Here is a 13,751-nt window from a genome sequence, read left to right on the forward strand (position 1 = left end):
ACATTCCAACATGTTTCAACTGTGGAGTTGCTATGGATCAATGCGATGTAATATACTTTTGACCTTTGTATCTTGATATTACATCTTGAAAACTGTGTGTGCTAGCGAGTCGATCCAGGGTGTAAGCACAGAGATCGAACCCTGTACGGGGGCGGTTGCTTCAAGGATAAATTATGTTTTGCTATCACGCCAAAAAGCCTGAACACCACTATGCCATAAACTGCATGTACTTGTTAGGATTGTTATAACTTCCAGGAGAACTTGCCAATACATTCAATGTATTGACCACGTAGTGGCTGCATTTAATAATGCAGGTGAATCCGACGAAGAGTGAGGTTCGTCGATGTTCTTTGGGTCATGTACTTACATTCCAACATGCTCTCTCCTTTGGGAGTAGTTGTGGCCCATTTGCTCTACCTTTCCGCTGCATGTTTGAAACAGTATTTTGTTATGCTGACCCGAGGGGTCATGCGAGTTTTATAAGTACAATTATATTCTAGATTATGCGATGTAATAAAGTACTTTAACCTTTGTATCTTGATATTACATCTTAGAACTGTGTGTGCTAGTGAGTCGATCCAGGGACTAGCACATTAAGCACAGAGATCGAACCCTGTACGGGGGCGGTCGCTTCACTAAGAGAGATGGAAGTGAAGGAGCAATGGCAATGTTCGCCCTCTCCGTGGACTGTTCATCATCATCATCTTCTTCACCCGAACTATATTCTTCTTGAACAAGAAGCATTTTTGGTTGCCTCTTCTTCGTTGGCTTCTTTTGGAAGGAGGGCTTGGTCTTCCCCTTAAGTATAAGGCTTCCACCATTCTCCTCCCTCTTCTCATAGATACACTCTGCAACGAAATGGTCATTGTTACCACAATTATAACATTTGCGAGATCTTTGACCTTTGGGCTTGGAGCTTGAAGCTCCCTTGTTGTTGTAGAAGTTGTTGGGGTTGAAAGTGTTGGTCTTGACAAACTTCTTGTTCTTCCAAAAGGCTTGAGCCGCAAGAGCCATGTGATCACTAAACTCATAGTGGCAATTTTCTTCCGTGATCTCAACCTCTTCTTGTTGGGGTGCTTCACATGGAGTTGAGGTGGGAGTCACGTTGGCCTTCAATGCAAGGCTTGAGCTTTGTGAGGGGAACTTGGCTCGAATGAGGTTGTCCTCGGAGGTCTTCTTGAGAATATCCATAGCTACAAACTCTCCCATCACTTGACTTGTATTCAAGCTATAGTAGTCCGTTCTTTGCGTTATCATTGCGGCATGAACCTCTCGGTGTGGGGAGATGGCTTCTATGAATAGACACTTGAGCCATTCATCATTGATGTCACGACTTCCGTGGTCCTTCATCTTAGCTCCAAGGGTGATGACTCTCCTATAAAGCTCATCCGAAACCTCTCCATCCATCATGAAGGAGTTCTTGCACTCATTGATGACCACTTCAAACTTTGACTTCCTAACACTCTAATTGTTGTCAAAGTGATCACCAATGAGCTTCCAAGCATCTCTACCGGAATCAACACCACGGACAAATGTTCTATACTCCAAGGGTAGAGCCTTTAGGAGTATTCCAATGGCATGCTCATTGAGTTGATTGTCCACATACTCTCTTGGTGACAAGTTCTTTGGATCATGAACAAAGTAACCTTCTTCAAACAATTCTCCACAATTCCGTTGATGTGCCATTGAAGTGAGTCCTCATGGAATGAAACAAATCAACGTAATTAGTAGAGGTTAGCATGGGGGGTTCACCTTGATTATACATAGGTGGCAAATTGTAACATCCCAAAATTTCAAACCTTTACATATGCATTGCATCCATGAGCATCATCCCACATTGCATATTTGAATTCAAATTTGAATCTCAAAAAGGCTTTAAAAGATTTTATTTTAATTTAAACCCTAGGGTTTACACCCATTTGAACTTTGGATCTTCAAACCAATAGGGTTTATTTATAAAAGAGGTTTATTGCATGTATAACCTATCCCATAATTTTTTTTGGATAATTATTTGGAGTTGAAAAACTATTTTATTTAAATAGTTATATAACCCTAAAGGCATTTATAGGGCAAATGTATTTTTGTGTATTTTATTTTGAGGAGAAACTACTCCCAAAAGTTGTATCATGATAGAACATGATTTTACAAATTTTCTGAAATTTATTTGGACCAATTTGGAGTTCAAAATCAAAAGATATCAAAGAAATAAGAAAAAACAGAAAAAGAAAAGGCTAAAAGGAAAAAAAAAGAGAGAAAGAGAACCGGACCGACCCAACTGGGCCGGCCCCGTCTCGCACACACCATGCCGTTCGCCCGCAGGCCGGCCCACCCGCGCCCGAGCGCCGCGGGACGCTGACAGGCGGGGCCCGCCTGTCAGGGGCGTCTTCCCCGCAGGGAAGGCCCGCCCGTCACGGCGCGCCGCCCGCACGCAATCGGCGCCGTCTCCGCCTCCCTATCCGGCCGTGCCTCCCGTCTTCGCTCTATAAAGGGCGCTGCTCCCTCTTCCTTTTCCCCCTGCTCTCTCTCTCTCTCTTGCCGCAAGGCCGCCGCGATTTCTCACCGAACGCACGGCGCCGCCGCTCGCCGGAGCCCGTGCTCGCGCGCCGTCGCCATTGTCGTCCTAGGCGTGGCGTCCGACCTCCCCAAGCCGCGCCGACCCCGTCCTCGCCTTTGCCGTGCCGCGCCGCACCTCCCAGCGTTTTTCCGTCACGCCCACATCGCCGGAGACCCCCGCGCCGCGCCGCCCGTGCCGCGCCGCCCGGTGAGCTCCATCTTCGATCCCGACCGTCCATCCATCTCCAACGGTGTAGATTAGATCTCTTTTATTCACTTAATCGAACCGGTACGCACCAATCAGGAGCCGCCACGTGTCCCTGCGTAAATAAAATGAAATCAAATTTTTAATTCCCCGGATTTATTAAATGGCACTTTTGCAGAAAAGCCCCTATAACTTCAAATGATCATAACTTTAAATCTATTTGGCCAAATTTAATGATCCACACCTTTTTGGAATCCTTAGGAAATGTAGAATCTTTTGGCACTGTCCAATTTCAAATTGGAATATTTGAATCACATTCAAATTATAGATTAGGGTTTTATGCCATTTAAATCATAACTAATTATCTAGAAGTCCTTTTTGAATGAAACAAGTGCCAAAAAAAAAATTATTGTCCTCTATCCAATGGGACAGAGAAATAAATATTTTGAATTAAATTGTTTTGCAGATGCAAATAAAACCTTGTTTTAAGGTTTAAACCCTAGCTTTTGCCTTTTGTTTTTAAACCTGATGCATTAAACTAAAATTACCAATGCTTAGGATCAGTTGATCACCCAAATAAAATAAACCAAGTCATGTCACATGTCTCATTGCATCATAGATATCTTATTTTTTGTTGTGATGTGAATTTTGTGTTTATGTATGTGTATATTTGTTTGTCTCGTATAGTTTTCTCGGAGAGCAAACCTTGCGAGTGTTTGAACTCAAACTACTGTGACAAAGGCAAGTTCACTTTGATCATTTATCCATTATTTTATTATGCACTAGATTTTATTAGTTGCATTGTTAGGATATTACTGTATCTATGCTAGCTATGATCTGTCCTAGTAGTATAGGATACCCTTTGTCATGACTTCACCACCAATTGCCATCGTAGTAGTAAAATGCTATGCTATGCTAATATACGAGGGTGGTATTATTACAATGTGATACTATTGAATTACAATATGATTTTCCTAGTGTATGGCAAAACAAGTAATTCAATGAACCGTCCTGGGTGGGCTGCTTTGAGTATTCAGATGTAGTGACGTTAGGTCCATTGCTATGGGGCCCGCTGAGTCGTCTCTCCGTGTGATTCGGGAGCTTCCATGGTTGTCTCCCCGTGCGATTCGGGGAGCGCTTGCGTAGCAAATGTGGAATGCCACCTGGGGTATCAGAGACTTGACTAGTTTCCTGTTTAGTAGCTTCCAGTGCAACCACATGCTAATATGGGCTCTGGCTTGATGGAGTAAGACATATGATCCTGGATCCGAGGGATTGTGCAGATGTAGCCGTTTAGGTGGGAACGTAGGTCCCTCAGGTGGTCTGGGTGATTATGGTCTGAAAATTCTTGTAATCAACGCCGTTGCTACTCTACCCCGAGGACAGCAAGGGATTAACCCGTCGGTTTCTTGTGGGTAAGTGTACAACCTCTCGAGAGTGTCAAACTAAGTACTTAGCTGTGTCCCCGGTTACGGACAATTATGAGCAACTAGATATTGGAGCTGTAAGGAAGGTCTCACTCATTCCAATGTCTTAAATAAAATGAAAGGTTTGAAGAGGGTAGGGGCACTTGATGTATCTACTCAATGTGCTCTAGGTTAATAGGAGCATGTGTGTTTCTACCCCGTGTCCAATAGTGATAAAACTATTTAATAAAATGATAGGATGATATATTGATGCTTTTATGCAATTAGCCAAACCCCACCTTGCCAAATACTGCATATACTTGACAGGATCTGTTATAACCATTTTATGAACTTGCCAATACACTCAATGTATTGACCCCCTAGTGGCTGCAACGTTTAAATGTTGCAGGTGAAGCAGGTGAAGAGTGAGGTACGAATTGTAGGGTTACGAGTTTACATTCCAACATGTTTCGACTGTGGGGTTGTTATGGGACTCCTACATCTTCTGCTTTCCGTTGCAAGATTTTATCTTCTTCTGAGCTAACCCACGAGGTTACGCAATATGTAAGTTCTGGATCAATGCGATGTAATATACTTTTGACCTTTGTATCTTGATATTACATCTTGAAACTGTGTGTTCTAGCGAGTCGATCCAGGGACTAGCACTGTAGACACAAAGATCGAACCCTAATAAGGGGGAGGATCGCTTCACAAATTATGGTGGCGACGATTATATTGAGGTGGAGGTGCCACCTCACTATACAACCCATAGCCACCCCTACCTTGGGATTTGGAAGCACTCTCTTCGCTAGCCTTAGCCTTGTTACGGGCTTCGGCATCCGAATCTTCCTTAGTCAAATCCACCGCACTTGGTGGCTTGACATAGGAAGGCTCGGTAGTAGACGAAGAGGCTTTGTTAGGTAGGTGCTCACTAATCTTTTTGTCCACACTATTTAGAATAACTTTTTGCATGCTATCCAAAAGAAATTTGATGGATTTAAAAGTTAGTGGAGCATTATCATCTATCACTTCGGTTTCTTGGGGTTTCACGGTGGGTGTCCCATGATCGCCAGCCATACTCTTAAGAGCGGTAAAGCCCTAATTAATAGACGAGGCACTGATACCAATTGAAAGATCGGTATGGTCGACTAGAGGGGGGGTGAATAGGAGACTAACAAATTTTAGCTTTTCTTTTTCAATTCTTGAATGATACAAACACTTAATCCTAGGGTTATCTAAATTCTCTAAAGTGAATGCAACCCTAGAATGAAATGCAATAGCCGAAGCAACAATACATATAACAAGAATGTAAAGGGGAAATGATACCACACGTGGAGACAAAGATTTCACCGGAGTTCCACCTATTGGGATCGGTGTACGTCTCCGTTTGGAGGAGTGCTCTACCACAAAGGTAGAGACGCCATGAAAGCTCACTCTATTCTCCAACTCACCACACCACAAAGGTGCGATGAGCTCTCACAACACCACAAAGTTGAGGTGAGTTCCACTAATGGCTTCTTTGAGGGCGAACGCCGAACCCTTACAAACTTGAGCGGCGCAAACTCCACGATTCAATAGGAGGCTCCCAATCCAAGCCTCAAGCTCCTCACACCAAGGGAGAGCTCGAGGTGACCGCTTCCGTCTAGGGTTTCCAACAACCCAAGAGAAACGAAATCCACAAAGAAAACAAGGGGAATCAACTTTTTGACTTGGTGAAACCCTAGGGCAAGATCTTCTCCTCCAATCCTCAAAGAATCAAGAGTAGGGAGTGGCTAGGGAGGGAGATCTTGAAGATTTAAGCTTGAGGTGTTCTTGAATGGTGCTGGGGTGTTCTTGGCTGTGGAAACGGTCCAGTGGCTCGTTGGGGACGAAAGGGTACTTATATGGGATCCCAAAAATCGAGCCTTTATGCATTGCTCTGGGGTAGGCTGGAACTTCCGCTCAATAGCCGGAACTTTCGACTAACCGGAAGTTCTGGTTATTCACCGGAAGTTCCGCGTATTCCTCCGGGACTAACAGAGAGCACCCGGAGGTTCGGGCCGAAGTTCACCCGGAACACTTCCTGAAAAAAGTTTTCGACAAACACCTTTTTGGGTAGGCTTTTTAGTGGGTGCAATATGGTGCAGATGTATACATGAAATTGATTCACCCGTTACCTTCTCTTGTGTATCCCCTCTTAATAGTACGGATGTCCTACGACTCAAATCAACAAAAAAAGCCGCTAAACACCGCTACGCTTCTTTCGTTTTTAGGGGTCCACAACTCATCTTGTGTCGAGTTATTTATAAACCTGAAATACTTAGCACAAGATAAGATCATCACACGTGTTGTCACCACCACCAAAACTACTTAGGGAGAAATGCCCTTTCAGCCCCTGGGTATTTATATCCGGCAGGCAGACTTGCAACGGGCGCCCCCACGATCAGTAATCAAGCGCCCTAAAGTTTTGGAGGAATCAAGACGGTTTGCGCGATGTGGCCATAACTCCCTGCTCGCGAGAGGTGGTGGGGCCAGAGATCATGCACCCGCTCCTCCCGTTCCGACGGGAGGAGGCGTAACGGCGGCCTACGTGGCCGGGTTCCCAGCTTGGCCTAGGGACCCACGCGTTGGGAGGGCGTAGCCTGACAACCGACCTAGGATGATACTACCCGAGAGCTCAAGGTTGCCGGCCCACACCCGGGGGCTACTGTCGTACCAGTGGCCCACGGGGCCCCACTGGCACGGACGCGTGGGTCGCAACTGACGAGATCCCGCTAGGCCGGCTTCCCGAGAGGGCGAACCCGGGAAGCTACCAGCTCACTCCCCTGCAACTTGCCGGGCAACGGTACCGGGGCGCCTTCCGGGTACTGGAGGTTCGGGGGTTGCAGGTGGGGCTGACGGAACAGTGGAGACAAGACCACACAGCGGGCGCAGTGCATTTAAAGCACCGACAGGAGTCACATCGGCATGGCTAGTCTTGCCCAACAAGTCTAGAGCGGCTACTGTAGGAGCTGTTTTGCTTACAATACACAGTGGCCTGGGCGCTGCATATAGACCAGCGTGGATCTACAGTGGAGTAAGTTTTGTGGCAATGACATGCGTGTAAATAACGTGTCACGCTGCATGCATCGGTACATGTGTTATCCCTTTGTTTATAAAAGGAGGACCAATGCCATCGGTCAAGGGGTTCGAACACCAGTCAGCAGCAAGTAGTGGTGCACCCGTTCATAGCAGAATCTCTTAGAAGAACAAGTAACTTACCCGGGAACCTCCTGGGACAATCTGTAAGAACACACACATTTCGTGAATACAACTCTAAGCAGGACGTAGGGTGTTACATCTCCGGGTGGCCTGAACCTGGGTAAATCTCGTTGTCGACACTTCGTGTCTCTCGTCACGCCGGCGATCGCCGGAGCGCTCGCCTCACCCCTCACAAAACAACAAGGGGATGCTCAACATCCCCGGTGCCGGAGACCCGTGCTCCGACGATCGGAGGGAATACATGATTTGGCTTCCATCTCCTCTCGTGGTAAACTGCAGAAGCGTCTTCCGCATTTTCTGGTATCACGTTTTTAGATGGGTCAATTTGGATGTCCGCCCGGGGCCGAATCAAAGCTTTCAAGGCTGCTGGCTTTCGGCTCAAAGCTGACTCTAGACATCGGAGTCTGGGTGTCTGGCCGGCCGGCTTTGCTCCGTAGCCCCTGTTCTTTTTTCCTGCTTGTGTTTTGGTTGTCTTTGTGATTTGGTTGTCTTTTGGTTGGCCTGTACTGAACTCTCTTTCTCTATGCGTAGTCTGGAAAAAAAAAAAAGGGCTTCTGCATGGTTTCCTCAGATTAGCAACACATCTTGGTTGATTCCATAGTCATATATAACGCTTCTGTAAATTGACAGTAAAATGATAAGTATACTTCTTCTGTAAGAGGAAAATGCCTTTATGTTTCTCAACAATCAAGATACGTCATGAATCCATAACAATTGATCATCCACTACTTTGAAGGCCACTGATCGATTGGATGGAACGTTAGATTTCTCAGGTTTACTCTAGGGATCCTGCATCGTCATATTGGACAATTGTGAAAAAAAAGGATTTTATGTGGTGACAGAATAGAAGTAATTACAGAGGTAGCGCCCAAAATTTATTGTGAATACTAATTTAATTAAGAACCAAGACAAAACCATGTGGTTCCACTACAGTGGCAGTACAAAGCTATAAAAGTTTGAGAAGTGTAGGAGATCTTTCTATCAAAAGGACTGATTTATTGTGATAGAAAGACCGGCAGTGCAGTATTCATGCAGGAATGCTACAAACAAAACTAAGTCAAGAAAAACCACCATTTGGTCACTAGCGATGCAAAGGGGATCCCACCAAAGGTCCACCATTAACGACAAGGAACACAAAAATACTAGTTAACATGTATTTAAAGATTATAAAGAAAGTTCCTTGTGGTGTATCTTCATATTAAGGAAACAAGCAAATGTTACTGCTTAAAAAACAGTTCCAGTTACTATTCTAAACATCGAATTGTACAAAAAAACAGTTAAATATGACGCCTCGAATAAGGCCAAATAATTTACAACGTGATCATGATTGATTGCGCCGTAGTCATCAGAGATATTACAACATGACAATGCATTCTCCTGTACAATGGTGTATCTGAATCCTATGCTGATTGATTGCATATGTCCGTTGCTCCAGAAGCTGTAGCCAGCTTACTCGACCGAATCATGCTGGGCAGATTGCACATCATCCTTGCAGAAAGAATCTTCGAACCTTTTATATTCGACCAAAACAGGTCATTACTTTTCCAGGACAATTGTGTGTGTGCAGAACTTTTAGTGTAGTTATGTTGGAGCATAATAAAAGGTTACCTGTTCCAAAGTTAAGAACATTATCACATTCCAAGACCCAACTCGACAAAAATTTGCAATAAATCCCTTATAGAAAGCAGCAGGTCCCTGCAGAAAAGAACGATCACCAATCAGTATCAATGTTTGTACTAATGATTTGCTTCGAAGCACCTAATATATGACATTAGCATTCTATATCTGTGCATAATATAGCCCATATCTTCAGCACAAGTATCTGCAGCATTCAAAACTATATCAACAACCAGAAGAGGTCGCTACTTGGTACAATCGCAAGTTGCTTCCATATGTTCTCACAGGAGGTGTGTCTCCTTAAAGAAAGTATTTTAAACAGAAATGACATGCCATGTTCGCGAAATGTGTCATGCCATTGCATGAAACTCTGGTGTGGCAAATCACCTAAGTGTTAAAGTGATTGCAGCCCAGACAGAACAGACACGAAAATTTGGGGCCTAATTGGTGGGGAACTAGTACAAAACGGAGGCTAACCTACGAAACGAAATCCCAATATCCCTTTGCTGCTTGTTCTTCAATGGTACTACTAAATAACAAACATTAAAATTACCCATGAAAAGCTTTGGAGTGGTCAAAGGGGGCATGTGCCTTCTCTTTATTGGTTTTCCCCAAGAATGAATGACCTTCCCTCACTCTCTTTAGTACTCTAAAATTCTCTAGTCTTTTTTTTTCTCAAATACACACCTAAGTGCGTTGTCATATTTGTATTAGAATTCTCGAGTATTCTTTGTTTATGGCATGCACATGCTTCCTGATTAAGCTGTGAAATCAACATCCTGTACCCAGAAATAATCCAGCAAAAAGGTAGTCAGCAATAAAACAACATTTACCTCCTGGATACTCTCCACACGCATTATACATATCTTGAACAAACCAACTAGACGCCCATAGAAACAGAAAACAATAACTTACCAAGGTGAATATTTACCTGGACCAAAATATCAACTACATTCTCATTTTTTATTGGGCTACAGGTGAAGGTGTATTTAGAGCAAAGGTTGACATATTGGATAGAATACAGATATGACATGAGTTTCACAAGGAAGAACCCAAGTCCCCAAGGGAAATGGCTCTTGTTGCTACAAATGTTTGAATATTGATGGAGCAACAGAAAAAGCCATCTGCTATGAAATTCTTGGAGATTTGGAGGTATAAAACAGCATAATACTGAAAGGAATGGAAATTGTTGCCATACATCATTCTTTAATGTCTTGACAAAACAATCAATTGTACTTCTGTATGTTGAATCACCCATCATTCTTGATTTCACCTACATAGGACTCACATGGTTAAATTTCATGAAACCCAAAGCATTTGTATATAAGATAAGGTAAATGGTGAGGTATAAATCATTTACAGAGCATACCACATCCACTGGAGAACCAATGCAAACAGCGAAAATACCGGCACCAAGTCCAGCTAAAAGGTGGGTATAAACATTGTCAGAAAATCCCGGAAGATTTAGGAACATCTGCACAAACAGAGCAAAGTGGTCAAGAGTGGTAAATAAACAGAGACAAAAGACGAAAGAGAATAATAGGCACCTGTTTAAATTGGTCATAGCTGGCCAACTCAGCAGCGTTAATTAAGGCGTTGCGTGCCATATTTGGACCAAGGCCGGTCCACAAAGCCCCAATACCTTCCTAGAAAAATAACAAGCTTACAGACCATGGAGAGGAATTATCTTGTAAACTTCCACTGCTTGTTACAGGATGAATCATAGCAGCAACCTGTCTGATTATGGTAGCATAGGCATTGAGTGCTCCAGAATAGTGCCTCTTGACAGCGGTAGCTTTTCCATCAGCTTGCAGTCTCACTTTGACAAGATCAGTTGGATTTGCGATAACAATTGCTATGATACCTATGAATGTATAGATAATTTATTCAGTGTGTGTTCCATTATCCGCATTGAATTAACCTAAGCCTTCATTGTACCAGGGTAACTAGGCTGTGGCCGTGTTATGAAAGAAGTGGAGTTTTTTCAAGTGAAGAGAAAATGGATATGCCAACCAGTTGTAAGAGCAGCAAGAATCTTGTTCAATAAAGCAGCATCACCCACAAACACAAATAACGCTTTCACCTACAGTGCACGGCAGGAGCAATGGTGTCAGGCAGTTAGGCATCTGAAGTCTGAACTGAAGGAGGGAGGGGAATGCAGTGCAACTGCAATGTGAAATCGAAGGAGGAGCACAGACAGGCTCATACAGGCCGATGCGGAGGCCACCATAAAGGCACTGGCGGTGAAGGCCAGGGACGATGCCCTTCCAAAGTGCAGCTACGCCCTCCTCCCTTGCGATGGACTTCATTGTGCCCAGCATCCCCCCTGTAACTGCAGACCCAGCAGCCGTTTTCTTTTGCAGCTGAAGTCGCACCTTGGCTGTATCCAGAGGAATGGTGCACACCTGATCGAATCATTGACAGCAACAATCTCATTTTGTGTATCAATATACACCGGGTTAGAATATTCATCACACGGTATCATATCCAGGGCAAGGAGAGGTAGGGCAACTTTCACAAACCCTTTCCGGCTTTTCCTAAGCCAAACCTAGATAGTATTAGTGTAGTGTAGCAGCTCAGCCGAGGAAAATGGAATGATCCTCCAGTTCCTCATACTTACAAGAAACATAGTAATCGAGTATATAGTACCGAATCTGAAAGCTGCTATCTTTGTTTTTCTTGGATGTCATCGTGAATTTAGTAGGATCGAGTATTCGAGTTCGATTAGGCATGCTTCCCAATCCCCAAATGATCTGCTAGGCAGCAGCACAGCCAGGAATAGAGCAAGAGAGATTGAAATGCTGTGGTGTACCTCAGCGAAGCAGGCAGCGATGGCGCTGCTGATGAACATAGCGGCGAAGGAGGACGCCGTTGCCATTCTATCCCGGCGCGGCGGTGGCGGCGGTTTGGTCAAGGACGAGCCCAGAGAGAAAGAAGGATGCTTGCTTAAGTCCAGAGTGGACTCTACTAATCAAGATCCAGATTCAGATCTCAGGGTCCTCTTGTTTCCTGGCCATTTTCGGCTGCTCAGGCTGCTGGACAGCTGGAGGCTGGTCGCTCCCTCAGCGAAGCAGTCCTGCTTTAACGGAGCTGCAAGAAAATGCGAAACGCATTGTAAACAAAAGGCATGAGCAACTCGCCAAATCAAATCTGCAACTTCTAGCTACAATGCGGATTTGAGAACATCATAAGAACCAAAATCCATACACAAATTTCAAAAAGCCCTGCTTATGTCAATTGTATAAGATTGTGCATTTGTGCACCCAAATATAACCAAACAAAAACCAAAAAACAAAGATCTAGCGATGGTTGTTTATATTAGTCGAAGAGCAATCGCAATGGAAATAGAGTCAATGTAGACCGCATCTCTACTGGAGTCGTACGTGCTAGCCGGTCCCCTCCTATAGCAAGTCATCCTAACATGGCAGTACATGTCATGCCTCCAAGGTATCCACACATGCGACGCCATGAATTTGCTTATGAATGTTATGGTAGCAACACTAAATAACATCGCGTTGAAAAAGAGAACTACTCTACGGATTTGATCTATATTGGGAGCGGACTCGGGATGGCAATGGGGCGGGACGAGCGGACCATAACTTTCATATGCATGAGTACCTTGATACCTTGGATACCTTGGATATCAATATTCATCCTCAAATCCATATCCATCCCGAAAATATCCGTGGGCGCAAAACGATATCCACGAGTTTCCGGGTACCCATTGAATATCCATATCCACGCAACATACATCATCAACAACAAAATACAGCCAGAGACGAAGCCAGAAATTCAACATGAGTGGAGCGATTTAGGCTTAGGGGGGTTGGGGCGAAATTAGAGAGCTAACCTATTTTTAAGGAATTTTTAATGAGCTATTATAGGGGAGGGGGGGGGGGGGGCAAAGCCCCCGACGCCCTTGTCACCATCCCTGAATACAACATTATGCAGCAGCATATACACCAGCAACAACAGCATACTGAGGGACCGAGAGACTCGAGGGCGGCGGCTCGTGGGACCGAGGGATAGAAGAGGGAGTTAGGGTTGGGGTTTAGAGGGAATGAGAACTATTTATATGAGTCATATATCTAAATAATAGAACCACATGTTAATAATTTATTTATTTTATTAAATAACCGGTATCATGGATACCATGGACCAAGATTCTACTCCATCCCCGCGATCCATGGTCGATTCCCACATTTTAAATATGCATTACCATCTTGAGAGGGGGCACACCCCTAAGGGACTGGCGGCTAGGGCATGCGACTTGAGGCAGGTAATAATAGCTAGGTTCGGGAGATTAGGACGCTCGTCATGCTAATGGGGGCCTCAGAAACTCTTTCCAGCCCTCTCTCGCTCTGTTCTACTCCTTGGTACATAAATAAATGTACTTCTACATGTAAAACAAATAAAAAAGTACTTCTAACTTTTGTCTTCAACACAAAAGCGAGAAATTTGACTGACTTCAACACAAAAGCAAGAAGTACACTTATTTATGGACAAAAGTATTTTTTTCTTAACAATTCTCAAATCTTCGAGTTTGTGACAAATACATGTATTTGTAATCATATGAGAACACTTGTCAATTTTCATTTCTAACCGATGTTTAACTCAACGACAACCCAAATGTCATCCACACAGACACCACGTGTATGCCATCACAAAACCGCTTTCGAATGGATAAGACCACTACGAATAATATGCGCACAAAAGCTTTCGGCTGAAAC

The 13,751-nt window shown here is 44.1% G+C and overlaps 1 protein-coding gene across 1 annotated transcript; it reads right to left on the bottom strand.

Annotated features, from left to right (window-relative positions):
- Positions 1 to 8,560: 8,560 nt before the first annotated feature.
- On the bottom strand, positions 8,561 to 12,095 carry LOC100844271 (mitochondrial uncoupling protein 1). The gene is made up of 9 exons (XM_003569111.4): positions 11,834 to 12,095; positions 11,220 to 11,426; positions 11,035 to 11,104; positions 10,755 to 10,885; positions 10,569 to 10,667; positions 10,391 to 10,495; positions 10,220 to 10,294; positions 9,013 to 9,099; positions 8,561 to 8,914 (listed from the first exon to the last, which is right to left on the bottom strand). Exons 1-9 carry the CDS (start codon positions 11,897 to 11,899, stop codon positions 8,888 to 8,890), a joined length of 867 nt encoding a protein of 288 aa, XP_003569159.1. The 5' UTR covers positions 11,900 to 12,095; the 3' UTR covers positions 8,561 to 8,887.
- Positions 12,096 to 13,751: the final 1,656 nt, after the last annotated feature.

Source organism: Brachypodium distachyon, chromosome 2 (assembly GCF_000005505.3).
Source record: "Brachypodium distachyon strain Bd21 chromosome 2, Brachypodium_distachyon_v3.0, whole genome shotgun sequence".
Taxonomy (NCBI): Eukaryota; Viridiplantae; Streptophyta; class Magnoliopsida; order Poales; family Poaceae; genus Brachypodium; species Brachypodium distachyon.